Source organism: Danaus plexippus, chromosome 31, assembly GCF_018135715.1.
Source record: "Danaus plexippus chromosome 31, MEX_DaPlex, whole genome shotgun sequence".
NCBI lineage: Eukaryota > Metazoa > Arthropoda > Insecta > Lepidoptera > Nymphalidae > Danaus > Danaus plexippus.
The window spans coordinates 2,050,001-2,065,169 of record NC_083558.1 but is presented as its reverse complement, the minus strand read 5'-3'; the positions used below and the strand labels follow the sequence as shown (position 1 = coordinate 2,065,169).

General features: G+C 32.0%; 1 protein-coding gene across 9 annotated transcripts in view; it reads right to left on the bottom strand.

The window, feature by feature from the left end:
- Positions 1 to 15,169, bottom strand: part of LOC116778361 (segmentation protein cap'n'collar-like) — a 60,880-nt gene that overhangs the window by 34,680 nt on the left and 11,031 nt on the right. For 3 of the 9 annotated variants that reach the window (XM_061525933.1, XM_061525934.1, XM_061525935.1), the window contains exons 2-5: positions 8,357 to 9,677; positions 2,584 to 2,658; positions 2,310 to 2,423; positions 2,188 to 2,233 (exon numbers count right to left, since the gene is read on the bottom strand). In XM_061525933.1, the coding sequence (XP_061381917.1) occupies positions 2,188 to 2,233; positions 2,310 to 2,423; positions 2,584 to 2,658; positions 8,357 to 9,391 (1,270 nt within the window). In that variant the 5' untranslated portion in view covers positions 9,392 to 9,677. Of the gene's footprint in view, positions 1 to 2,187; positions 2,234 to 2,309; positions 2,424 to 2,583; positions 2,659 to 8,356; positions 9,715 to 15,169 lie in introns of all 9 variants that reach the window. The other 6 variants (XM_061525937.1, XM_061525938.1, XM_061525936.1 and 3 more) reach the window with 6 other exon arrangements.

Here is a 15,169-nt window from a genome sequence, read left to right as displayed (position 1 = left end):
AGGATGATATATTTATAAATTTTTCCCCATCACAAACTTAGTAATTTAAAAGTTTCACTATAATCGTTTCAGTAAAATAATATATAGGTATTATATATAATATAATTTTATTTTACAGCCAGACTGTTTGTATGAAAATTTATTAAGATAATATTATTATTTGTTTGTGAAATTTTCGTATTAGTCTTTTGTTCACCACTAACAGGGAGTGCTAAGTCGATTTTAGTGCTGTTTTCACTAATAGTGTTCAGTAGTAACAAAACTCGTCACACCGATCTAAAGCTATCAGACTGCTATATATATTTTAATTACGAATAGAAAGTTATTAACGAAGCTGGTGTGTAAAAAAAAACTATTCGGAAAATAATTGCTGTACCCGAATTGATGCTGTTCTGTTTATTGAACTCATCATATATTTGTTGTATTAAAATAGAGAATAATTAATGTAATAATTTAAAGATTATACAATAGAAATGTTTTGGAGTTACAAAAGACAGGCATACATACAATTATATATATATATATATTATATCTTAAAAGAAAGAATACTTGTTCTAAATAAAATAGTGTTTGACTTATATATATATATATATAAAGAGTTGGTAACATATATAGTACCTACTGTTTCAAAAATCCTGAAGTACATACAAGGAATGAAGGGATATATTATATACTATGTCCTATTCCCATATCTCGGCTACATAACTGTAGAGTTTTATCAAAATCCGTCCAGTACATTTAACGTGAACGAGCAACAAACACACACACATCCTAACAAACTTGAGCAGATATAATGTTAGTTACGAAGTAAAATTTATATATGATAATTTACATAGTTATATGTATGTATGTATGTTTTTTGATTTCATTTTCATCTTAAATTACCAAAGTATATATTTCCTAGACCGATTCTGATCAAACTCGAGCCCCACAATGGAAAAGCTGAGTCACAAGACTAATGACGCGCCCCGGAGGGTGCCGGCCCTTACCAAAAAATATGTTTCCTATTGTAATTTAGCATTTTTTTCTTTTATGATAACTGTTTAATTAAAGCCCTTGAAGAAAAAAGTATATCGCAGTTTTTACGTAAACGAAAATAATATATATGTATATATATATATATATATATATATAGGTATGTCTGTATGTGAGCTTTAAATAAAAAATATTATATACGTTAGTTTTTAACATATATTTTTGTAATCATTTGATATGAAATGTATGAAAAAAATATATTTTTTTTTCATAAGAATTAACAAAAGCGAACGCCGACATAATTATTACGAGAGAATACGGCCGATGACTCGACTATTTGAAACAAATCAACCAAATTAACTAGAACCCATCTCATGTACTGTTATTGTGGACGGACGGCTCGTGTTATAATAGCAGCCGGTCAAAACGACCACACTAACATGAGCTCTATACACGTATATGATATAGAGTTACAAGTATCAACTTATAATGGTGTTTCGCCTATATTGCCCAGCCGCCAAAAACGTGTCCTTCAAGAAATTTAAAAGGTAATCGACTTTGGGATTATTTTTTTTTTTTTTGAAAAAGAAATGAAATTAAGATTTATATTTTAACAGTTTAAAATACTGAGCAGATGATGATGAGGTTGGGACAAAAAAGATAGATTTTGTTAGAGATAATAGCAATTTGTGGTATAAGGATTAGTCACAATTATATATCGAAGAAGAGAATAACAAAACGAAAACAAAATGCTAAATAACTGGTCGCATACACGATATAGAGTTACATCGAAACCGGCAAAGCCTTCTTAAAACATACATACATATATTATGTCTGTATGTCATACCTACAATAACTCCTAAACTAACTGACTATATAATTTTCAAGTATCCGTTACGATAGCACTAATGCGATCCGTAATGTATACACCCTAATACGAGACGTACATCCTGTAGGTTGCGAGGGGTGCAACGCTGAGGGTGACACCCCTCGAGCATTGCGATTAGCGGTATATATATATACAATTTTTATTAAATTAATATTTTCTTTTCCTACATAAGCTGTGTACACTTGATAGAAATCTATCTTAGTACGTGTTCACGTAACGATAATACTGAAAGTATTGATGTTTTTTAATAAACTATACAGTTTATTTAGAAGTCTCATTATTAATATATATATGAAGGATAATAAAAGATAAAATCTACTCACCAGTCTCAGTGTCCACTGTATACGAGAGTCCGGCCCAGGGATCGTCCTGAACAAAAATTGATGAGGCTCTTTATAATATATAGACGTTGAATCGGATAATAGCGAGCGTGAATGTCTGTTACCTCCTTCTCATCCAGGAGGGTGGCTTTCACCTTCTCTATCTGTTCCTGTTTATTCTTCAGCTCCTCGGAGACATTCACCCTGGTCGCCTGGGGACCGTCCTTGATATAATTGCTCTTATGAAAAAATACATCAAAACATATATATATATATATATTATTTTTTTCCATACAAAATCTTCTTACGAAAATCTTATTAAAGACAAATAAAAAAATCACTTAAAAATCGTCTAAGCAAAATTTGATAAGACTTCACCTGCCATGACAGAGTACTCACCATTTGGAGAGGGTCCTCCAGCGAGAAGCCCATGTCCACGTCTTGTTTCCACAGCACCTCGATCAGATTCATGTCCTGAACACACAGAGAGATATACTATATATAGTATATATATATACTATATATAGTATATATATATATATATATATATATATACTATATATATGTGTAGTCGCCTTTAACTAAGGCCATATCACAGTCAAAGAATAAAAAATAGGTTGATTACATAAAAATCCAATTATTATTTTTTCTTTATTACAATCTTTTGATCGCGACAAATTCGGAAAAACATCTGCTTGAACCGTTTTAGTGAAACTCAAACGAAACATAATTGTTTAGCTCAGACTGATATTTTTTTTAACCGGCTACAAACTAAAAGAGGTGTTTTGTATTGTACAGTGTTGATATTCTCGGCTGGTGATGCTGTTGATGATGGACGGAGATCTCTTCATCAGTCCCTTGACATCACATCATTTATAACTAGTACGTTTCATATTGAAATCTTAACAGATTTAAAACGTCGAAATCTTTATAGATTTGGATGATTTTCAAACACCATCATGTAAATCTTAACAGATTTGGAACGCTTATAAAGTAAAAAATCTTTATGGATTTAATATATTCGCATAGTGATGTGATTTAATTTTAACCTTAACAGCTTATAGGCCCGTTCATGTAATGCCGATTTTAAGATTAATCTTTTATCTCAAAATATTTTAAAATTTACAAAATCTTTAAATATCGGATATTACTCCGTTGATGACGTAATTTCAGCTGGAGATGGAGATGGATTAAAAATCCCATCACAATCGACACAGCCGCGCGAGACGTGACGACAGAATAACATCCGCACTTACTATATGTAGTGTACTTACTATACATTGAAATTAGTTGTTGAATAACAGAAATATCTTATAATATAGAAATATAGATATATATGTGAGAGGTGTGCCTATAGCTGTGTTCTCATTAAGACTAGACGGATATATATATACTATGTACCAGCCCCGGCTTCGCACGGGCTTTTTACAAAAAATATAAATAGCCCATTTAATATTGAGAATTATTAAACTTATATTATGATAACTTTCAAACGGTCCGCCCGATTCAAATGATTTAAAAACTAATTTACACATACTGATATAGACTTGAAAACAAAGTAAATTATTTTGATAAGACTTAGTACCGTATTTGTGTAAATAACTTTCCAATAAACGCTTTAGGACTGAAAATTTTTAAGAGTTGTAAAATGGATATAGTATGTTATTCTTAAAGTATAGACATATGCCACCGCGGACTTTTCTGTAATCCTATATAAGATAAACAATTCCACCATATATTATTTTGTTATATGTCAAAGACTTAAGGCAGCGTTTTCGTTAAAAGCTGTCAGACGGCTCATGTTTTCCCGACATCTTAGACAAATATCGTTAATATACACACAAGTAAATACAAAACTCAACACATTATATACTAAAACCTTCCTCGAGAATCACGCTATCGAGTGCTGATAGCTGTTTGATAATCGGTGCAGTAGTTTTGTCCGTTTATCGCGAACAGACAGACAGACAGACGCGGCGAGGGACTTTGTTTTATAATATGTATTGACACAGTGACCCGGAGCTTATATATAATAATATAGAGGCGTCTTCATCTAATATAGAGTTATTAAAGTTTTAAGATGCCACTATCTCTATAACCACCGCGTGTTCAGTCACGCGTGCTCTCTCGTACATACGATAATATCAATATAATATACACGAACAAAGTCGCGTGTAACAGCTAGTATATTAATACTCTTTCCATACATATTAATATATTTCATACAACCGTCGTCAGCGACGCCATTTTGAGTACATCAAAACCAAAAACGCCTAACACATACAAATACGGTATTAATATCTATATAAATAAAGTTCATTTTCATATAAAATGTTACAAACAAATTGTTTTTCAAGTCTACAGTTCTGGAAAGATCTTACGTTTAATATTAAATGTATGTAATTTTAAACCTTATTCCTTGTATCATAGAGTCGTATTTCGTATGTATTTCATGTTTAATTATACAAACGCCATTTCCCCACGCAGCGGGTTCCGAATAATTAGGCCCTTTTTTGTCCTTATATGCTATGTTTAATGTTTTAACCGATCTCACAATAAAAGGTTATGTATTACGTATGTGTATGTGTTTTCAATTAATTAGTTTTTTTTTATGATTAGTCAAATAAATTAAGTTTCAATACAGCACAACCATTTTGATGGGTACGAATTGTTGGTCAAGCGCAAAAAAGACTTGGTTCTAAATTTAAAAATGACTACATATATATTAAACATAAATCAATTCGATGGATAAAAAAACGTTTTTATTATAACTGCCGAAGAATAATGAAGAAAATTATGAATTTTTAAACGAAAATATTTAAATAACGTTATAAAACCAATCACTCAAATCAAATATATCAATTCACACGTGGCGCCATCTCACCGATATACGACCAGTCTACGAACTGAAATATAGATGGCGCTATGCAGTATAGTATCATAAGGTACACGCGAAGTCACTCCGCTACTCGCTGATAGATGGCGTTGTTCACGAATTTTGTGAAAATAGTATTGTAACGATATCTAAATAATGTTTGATACGTAATTTTCAGCTAGAACAATAGCAGTAAATATTAATACATAATTTTAAAAACCATTCAAAAAAATATCCCTAAACTTTTTAGAGATCTATATCTGGAAAAAATCACGAGCAATATTAAAGATAAACATGATTAAATGACAATTGAAGAACATTTTGTTAGGACGAGATAGTAAAACGATTTATTATTACGAATGACGGTTACTGTACGCAGTGATTTGTCCTGTAATGAGTCATAGCGTGTTTCGTCATCATATTAATTCTATTTTCCGACGATAGATGGCGCTGAGACCAAACAGCCAACCTTCTAGAACATGTGATCGCGGGAAAGATTAGTCAAGGTCACGAGCGGTCAAGGCCCGAAAATCATGTGCGTATTAAATCAGTTTACAATCTGATGTGTTTATAATATTATATATTTACTTATATAGAATATATATGTATATATATTGATGTTGCTTTGTTAGCGAGGAACGACGTAATTCAGTGAAATAAATGATATTTTGAGTATTAAACATCTTCAGTCGCATTCCTCGCCGCTTACATTGTTTACACGTAAATTACGCCATTTTTAAACTTTTATATTACGAATTAACAAAGAAATACGATTTTCTACTCTACAAGAAAACAATAAATTTGTCGATAATCACGTAATATTATCGATGAATTTAAAGGTTATCTAATAATTATCAAGAAAAACATTAAGTAAGAAGTTATTGCCCGATTATTTTATAATTTTTACGAACCAAACTTTGTCAGGACGCCATATTGTGAGGACGCCATTTTATTAGCCAATGAAAATCGAAAGTAGCAACTGTCAGTGACACGTGCCGGCCGACTACGTATAACTTATAAGAGATTAATGTGCAACTATTCTATTCTAAACTATATTAAAAAATAAATATTATTGAAAAAAAAAAATTCTATGTATATATATATTTATGTAAACTTGATTATAATTTTGTAATTATCTGAAATATAGTATTTGACCCCCAAAAGTCACACGGTTCAGACGCGAGGGTCAGAAACCGTCTGGGTGGTTCAACTGTGACCCACAGTTAAATTGATTTAAACCGAAAATATACTAGATTTATAATGGAAAACTGATCAGATTAGGTTTCTTACCTGTAAGAAGGTTTGAAATAAAGATAATTTTGAAATTTTCTATGTATTTTTTTCTATGTGAAGTTGGTGAGGATGTATGTACGTTTGTTGCTCTTTCACGTAAAACATACTGAGCGGATTTTGATGAAACTTTACATTGATATAGTTTAAACAACAGAATGAGACATAGGCTATCATTTACCACTTTACCCCGTGTAGTTCTTTCGGGAACACATCATAATAGTTGTATTGTATGAAGTAACGAGACACAGACGATAGATGGCGCTGACTATTGGTGAACATCTGAATATACATATCTCTCTCAGATCATAATACCTTAGTCTTAGTTTGGTTGTAAGTTCGTTAATCTACTGAGCTTATTACCAACTTTACACCGATTTAATTGAGTGATTGATTGATTGATTGATTTAACTTTTAAATCATTTCAACTCAAATACTGTCAACAGCAAAATCAATACAGGAATTTGTACTGAACTAATATTAAGATGTTAAAAATGATAAGACAGACATACAAACCCTACATAGCTATAAACGATTTAGGCTGTTGTCCGTCTTAACGAATTCAATAAAATATGGTAAACCTCTTTGGATGATATTGAAAATTAAGACAGATGTATATATAGTGCTGGACACAAATGTTGTACGATTAATATGAAAATATAATGAGATCTAATATAAAGCCAGGCTATATATAGATGGCTGGATGACCTGGTTGTGCGACCTCGCTGACTCATAAGACCTACATCAGAACCTAGAAATAGTTTGAAAAAGGCAATACTGAACTGTTATTATAAGCCGTGTCTTAATAAATGTAAGTAATAAAATACTAGTGATGTTTGTTACACTGTAAATAAAAAATACTAAATAGCTTTTGATGAAACTATAATGAAGATAATACTTTTCAGTAAGATATAGTATATAATGTATCTTCAGTCCGTGTAGTTCCCGGGAACACTTCATGACAGTTGTATTGTGTGAAGTAACGAGATACAGGCGATAGATGGCGCTGACTGTTGGTTTACATATACATTAAGAGCATATTAATCGTTTCTGTCTGGACATAATTGGAATGTCCACACGTACAAAGTAGCGGGTAGAACATAACTTATCCCCACTTAAGCAGCCATAAAAGGACGAATAATTTTCAATTTTTATTTCATGACAAAACAAACTTCTCCATTTCTTGGGATGCAAAGCCGGGGCGCACAACATGTGTAATAATTACAATACAAATCAACGTCTTGCCTAACGCCGCATTGTTAGAAATGATGAATTAAAACTCATTTTATTGAAAATACGAGGTGAATGAACCCTGCTGTACTAAAAATAAAACGACAGTAAAACGCCTCAACGCACACAAACATACAAAATGTACTAAATGTGTGTGTGTGTGTGTGTAAAATAAACATTTTTACGTGAAAAATTATATAAATTTTAAGGATTATTTAACTTGTTATTAGTTCTTGAGATAATATCTGATAAACAGACACAATGCTAAAAAAAAATACCTTTGGTAATCGCAATATATTCAGAAAAACTTTGATCTCGTTCGGTTGTGTTTGTAAAGTCTTAGTAAAATACTCTTAAATAAAAATATGCAAATTTTTTGCCAGTGAGTTTGTTCCGCTTTAATTCCGTGTCGGGCGTATGGATTATGATACAACTTATAGCGTAAGATATTTTCATTTTAGGAAAAAAAGAATGATGAAGTATAAAATATTACAATGAAATACATGGTTCAGACTAGTCTAGACTAGATTAAACTAGATTTTTAGACTTCTTTATATTTTAGATAAAAAATATTCAAATATTTTATTCCAGCACTACAGCTGGATAAATAAAAGAAATCATCTTAATATTTCGTCATTTTTGTTTTACGTAACAAACAAACAAACATTCACATTCATTAAACCAAGACCGTTTTAAACAATCCACCTGTGTGTTCCGAATGATCTTAAAAACAAATCTACCCTCAGTCATGACCCGACCTCATCCACATCAACTAACCTCCTGTGTGAGCTCCTCGCCACTGTGATGCCCTTCGTCTGGCTCGAGCTTCACATCCAGATCCTTGGAGCTAGAGTCCATCTCGCTCACACCGCTGGAACTGGCTGAAGTGAAACTAGTGCTGGCTCTTTCCCTCTTAACAATCATCTCCTCTTCAAACATAGGCGCTAGTTCGTAAACCTCCGAATCCAAAGGAGTGTTCTCAAGCAGATACTGTTCTAGGTTCTCCTGCTGTTGCTTAACGTCCAGATGTTCCAGGTCATTTAGTTCCTTGACATCGAACTCGTCGTAGTCCTGGAGATCAGCTATGTTCTGGTTGAACACCGAATGCGCTTCCCCCAGCTCAATCTTCTCCGACCTGGCCGTGAAGTAAGGAACAAAGTCATCTATGGCGTTATCACTGAACACATCCTCGATTTCTTTCTCCTTCTTGACCTCTATCATCAAATCTTCTTCCTTCTTGATTTGCATCTCAGGGTTGAGAAACTCGTTCACGTCGAAAGATCTAGAAGCTATTTCAGCGAAGATGTCGCTCTCAGTGTGGTTCTGGAGAAAATCCGCTGACAGCGTCACAACAGCAGTCTCTTCTTTCTCCTCCTCGACTTTGACTTCCTGCGCCACGTTCTCGTCAGCGGACACGTTGTCTTCTACTTGTTGTGACTCTTCTTGGCCGAGGGCTGGTGCGATCGTATCAGTGGCAACGTCGTTCAACAGGTATGTATAGACGGGCTGATTGTACCAAGGTCTGTCATTGGTCTCTAAATAATTGTACCGCCCTAAGGAGTTCAGCTCTTCGAACAGCTGTCTCTCGTAGTTCATCAGGATATGATCCAGGGACTTGGGATGTACATGTCGTGGTCTTATCAGCGTCCTGGCTTCGTGTTCCAAGGACCAATCCGTTCCGTTGGTGATATGAAGCCCAGCTAGCTGCTGGGTTTCAAGCTCGTGGTATTCTTCGGGGTTCGCTTTGAGCAAGCTAAGCACAAGCGCCAGCCGCAAAAGCTCGTCTCCGTACAGCTTCTTCAGCGCGATCATGATTCCCAACTTAATTTATCAGTCTTTAGAATGAGCACTATAATAATGAGATCATAACCATAAAGGTTTTATATATATATAAATTCACTTCTAATCAAGTCCTAAAAGATATACGCTCGTCACTTGTCTTCTTTTTACGTTTGTCGGGCGACATTTTGGTGCGCCGTCACGATTTTCTCAGTACATTTTTGTTAGATTCCGTTAGCATTTCGTTTGCACTCATTGTCACTGAGTCAGTAGTTTTCACTTTTATCTGGCGGGAAGCCAACTGTGACACTAGTTGGACCTATTTGGATTATTGGATGTATGTTAAGAACGGCAGTCTCAAAAAAAAAAAAACACGTCAACTATAAAGCAAATGTATGTACATATAAATGACACTGACGGACCTAACACTCTGTATATTATTAACATTTGACATCACACCTAATTAGTACTGAAATAAAATTAAAAAGCTACTACCAACTATGGAAAATTTAAATTTCGAACAATTCAAATATCCACATAAGACACAAAAAACTAAATTTAAAAATCGAATTTACTTCGAGCATCAAAACAACTTTAAATTCAAATTTGGAACACTCGAAACCAAAACAATCCCGATTTATCGGAAGTTTTATTTTAAATCTCCCGCGTAATTCCGAAGCCGACTGCTCGTATACGTCCGTATCCAACGATGATCGCCAGATGACTGCGACGTACTTGCATTCGTGCAATGACCAGTGTTTGGTGACCTCTAATAAGAAACACCTTGGTAAGATCTTAAAAGCGTGCGCTGATCTAATGGCTCTATATTTACTGGACAATAACATCACTAAATACGTATTTCATATAACTTTTTTTAATAATTTTTTTTATTACCGAAAGAGGTTTTATATATTACACAAATTCTTGTAGACGTCGGCTGTATGTATTTAAGTAATTCTATTTCAGGATGTAACAATTTTATGAAACAAATTTTTGCTACCATTGATTTCTTTGTTTACAATATAAAGCGTAGTTTCTTTGTTTGCGCCACTCGTTTTTGTGTTTCAAATGATATTTTTAAACTGTTTAGGATTTTGTTCAATAATAATAAAAAAAAACAGTATTTTTAAATTTAATATTTAATAATTATTTAGACTTCTTCTTGATAATTTTGATGTATACCATATATATTTATAGTAACAATTTTATTATTATTATAAAACAAGATAGTATCCTAACATTTTATTGTGTACATTTATATTCAATTAGAAAGTGAAACGAAAGCATTCACGTCCATTGTAAGGAGTTTCACTTAGAAATATTATTAATTATAACGCAAAATATATTATATACACACAATATAATTATTTTATATTATATATTTTACATATAATGACTTCCGTTTTAATAAATAAATCATTTTTAATAAATTTTATCCGCCATGTTGTTTATAATGTATATATTTTTTTAAAGTCTATTTACTCGTTGGCTGCGATCCACGGGCAAACGGCCTCGTGTCATTCCAAAGACTTACAAAATGCCATAAACGATAGTATTTTCGGATGTTTCTTTTTATAATGAAATAAAATGCATCTTTTGTTCTCATTACAGTTATATATATATATAATGTTATCATTAATTTTTAACATTTCGTTTTAATTATATACGTGTGTATATGCCTTTATAAAATCAAATCCTCAAGCACTTGATCTTGAGCTTGCGTTCCGAGACCTTGAACTCTAGATAAAAAAAACAAACGTCAAATTTCGCGACACGCCATTTATTTGAATTACAAATAAGAGGGTCAATGACCTTTGTTTTGGACGATTTATGTTATAAATCATATTTTTCTATGCCTGCTGTCTTCAATATATATATATATATTGCTATATACGTCTGCTCGTGTTGCCTGCCTTGTGACAGAGCCTTCTATCTCTTTTGACCCTATTCGATACACCATAGATACGCCATAAAAGGCTACCTTCTGTTCGTCTGTCAGATGAAAACTACTAAACATGTTTATCGTATTTTTCCACTGATCACGCACTTGTGTGTTGCACTTTGGGTAAGATTTGATATATTTATATTAACTACATTATATATAGGTTTATTTGAAAAATTTGCTCAACTAATTTGTCCGATCAAAAGACAAAATAATTTAACATAAAATATTTTTTAAATATTTTATCTCAATTTTAATACGAATATTATTTTTATATCTACTGTATTTGGATTATAAAATTTAATTTTTATTATATATAAACATATATATATATATGTATATATATTACAAACGCTACATTCTCAACTTTTAGGAAGTAACCCATAACATTTATATATATAAAACGAAGAAATATAATGTATATATAATCAAAAACAATAAACTAACTTTATATGAATGTCCGTATTTTCGTTACAACTGACATCCTAAACTGAATCTAGTTTCCACCGTCAGCCTACACTATATATGTACAGGTTGCGAGGTCGGACAAACATACACACAACATTATTGTGCGTTTTAAAATCCTTAGCTATATTTAGGACACTTTTAGCATTCACCGTTTAAAATAAATTCTCAAGGATATGAGAAGGTAATGTCCTATATACTGGAAAGAGGCCGAGATCGTTTATCTTTGGTATTTGTACTGAGAAATTGAATAAATGAACATATACATGTGTTTTTCCTAAATTAAAATAACATTCCTTCTAAAGATTTTGTTAGTTAAACACAGAAACTAACATTCATGGTCAACTGTAATAGTCACGAAGGAGACAGCATGTATGTATGTTTGTTACGCTTTAATGTAGAAACTAGTGAATAGATTCTAATAAAACTCTGCTATAATGTGGATCATACATAGTATATAATGTATCTTCAGTCCGTGTAGTTCCCGGGAACGCTTCATGACATTGTTGTGAAGTAACGCGACACGCGATAGATGGCGCTGACTGTTGGTTCACGTCTATATTATATTAAAAAAACATTATATATTATTCTATAAACAAAAGTCCGAACTCAATACAGAGGAAGTCGCGCAAAGAAGCTAGTTATATATATATAACATCAGAGACTTATTTTCGTCTTAAAGTCACTAACAGCTGGGCGGATGACGAAATCGAGATAACCACTCACGTAAAAAGAGGTTGTGTATTACATCTTAATCTTATGAACTGAAATAAAATCCCGTCTCGAGCATACGTGTCCGCTGAAGTATGAGTTACATCGGAAACGATACATTCAAAATTAATTAATTGTTTTATACAAAAATAATTATATATATATATATATTATTTTTGATCAGTGGGGGGTCAGATTTACGTTATATTATTGAAATTATATGTTTTTTATGTTGTCATATATATACTGTTTCTTGCTCGTAATGTATTAGTAACATGTTTTTCATAGCTATCACTTATTAATATGTACATAAGATCCTTGTGTGGATTCTACATTTCCCTAATCAGCTTACAAAATTTCATTTCCTATCTCGGTAGCCAAAAACATTTAGAGGATCGCAAACAAAGAGAATAATTTACTTTGTGTTTTGGGTTAGAAATATATATATATATATATATATATATATATATATTTAAAGGATTTTAAATTATTGTGATATAAATGATTTTAGCTTATACACTAGTTACGCGCTCGACTTTGTCCGTGTTTATTATATTCATACTATTTTCCGTACGAGAGAGCACGCGTGACTGAACACGCGGTGGTTATAGTGATAGTGGCATCTTAAAACTTTAATAACTCTATATTAGATGAAGACGTCTCTATATATTATTATATATAAGCTCCAGGTCTCTGAGTTATATATATATATACAGCAGATTAGTCGTAATATTTACATGAATCATCGTAAGTCATAACAAAACATTTAGGCACAAAAATAATTTATTATTTTTTATTGACAGCGCCATCTATGGACACGTTGGGATACAGTCATCGAGGTACAACGACACACGCCCACAGTTTAAAATTAATCACTGTATTCTCACGAGCTATTTCCAAGTTGTTGTAATAAGTATGTGAAATGTAACTGCCTTTCATCAATCTCATCTACATTATTGTAGAGTTTTATCAAAATCTGTATAGTTTAGTAGCGAGATACATAACAGAGTCCGGCATGAACTTGTTTTTTATTATTAAATAGTAATATTACGATATAATTAATGACAAAACGACGAAACTGTAGGTATTGTGAAATGAAAACACGCGGTAAGACTGATGTCACCTTCATCGGGTGCTCGGACGTTATAAATTATTTAGTATTATATGGAAATCTTAAAAGATTTCCGGTAAAAATTACTCATGTAACTTCTAAATCTTAACAGATTTGGTACATATTTCAGAATACCGTCATATAAGATTGAAGTCTAATTAGATTCTGATAACAATTTTAATAATCTATAGCGTACGTTCGGGAGAAAATATTATCTTTATAGGATACATTCCATTCAAAGATACAAAAGTCTCGTGTATGTTTGTCAGTAAAAAAAATAACTACTGAATCGATTCTGATAATATATATATATATAGCTATAATTACGAGGTGATTTTCATAGCAAATAATAAGTGTTACGATGCAAAAGCTATAGTTAATAAATAGTGCGTATTTAAAACAAAAACCTTTGTTGCGACGTAAGAATTGACCTAGACGTGACTTACGAACAGACTAACTGACAAGTTGACAACTGACTAATCATATATATATATATATATGATTTTCTAAACTGAAATTATCTGATGTCACACTTTATAACCCTGGCTACCAGCGGTGAGTTTCGTCATAATCAGTCCAGCCGTTTTAGTGACTAGTCGTAATAAAGAGACAGACAAAAAAAAATTTTAAAATGTTTTTTTATGTAGTTTATACATACTATATGTATACATATATAGATACCTAACAGATGGCAACACGTTTTAGAATTATCTAACACACATACTAGTAAACCATGACCTCCTTTTATTGATGTCGGTTGAAATTTAAAACTCTCCAGTCTTTTTAAATAACGTAATCAAAACAACGATTATTATCATAATCTCGTCTTTACAACGCTATTTGGGTTCAATGACCCCCCCAAAACAGCAGTACTGTGTAAACTTATTTAATTTCTTATTCAAACGATTTCGATGGTTAAATTAATATCAAAATAAAAGATATATTTTTTTTATGTCTGTTCTATGAAAATTACTACAATATTTTAGACTATTAATATGATTAACCAAATATATAGCATTTGAAATTATTCATTGTATGAGCAAATATCAAAAGTAACGGCCAATAAGGTCGGTTATGAGAGTCCAGCTAGAAGGATACTCACAGTAAAATACCATAAAATACCTTTAAAGATTAAAATATCATACAAAATTATTAATAAAATATCTTAATATGCCAGAATCATCAAAGAATTATGAAAAAAAAACAAAGAAATCGATGAGAAAAATAAACATTTTTGGCAGATAGTTGAACGACCCGTCAGCGGCAAGGTCGGGCTGATCTATTAAAAATATCTAACACTGTCAAGGGCGTCTTTGTATCCAGGAGATGAGAATTGAATTTTCATACATATATATTTTATAATTCTAAAGTATAAGGTTGGCCGACCTCAAGCATGAGTTCAAAGATCAATAGTTAGTCTCTACAGCCGGCTTCAAATCTTTTCTTATTTAATTCATACTTATATGTGATTTACAAACAAAGAAGTTTATATTTTGATTGTTTTAACTGTAAAACATATATATGATTAATATTTTTTCTTCAATATTGGGAATATACTAGTGAATTCTCATGTTTTTGTTTG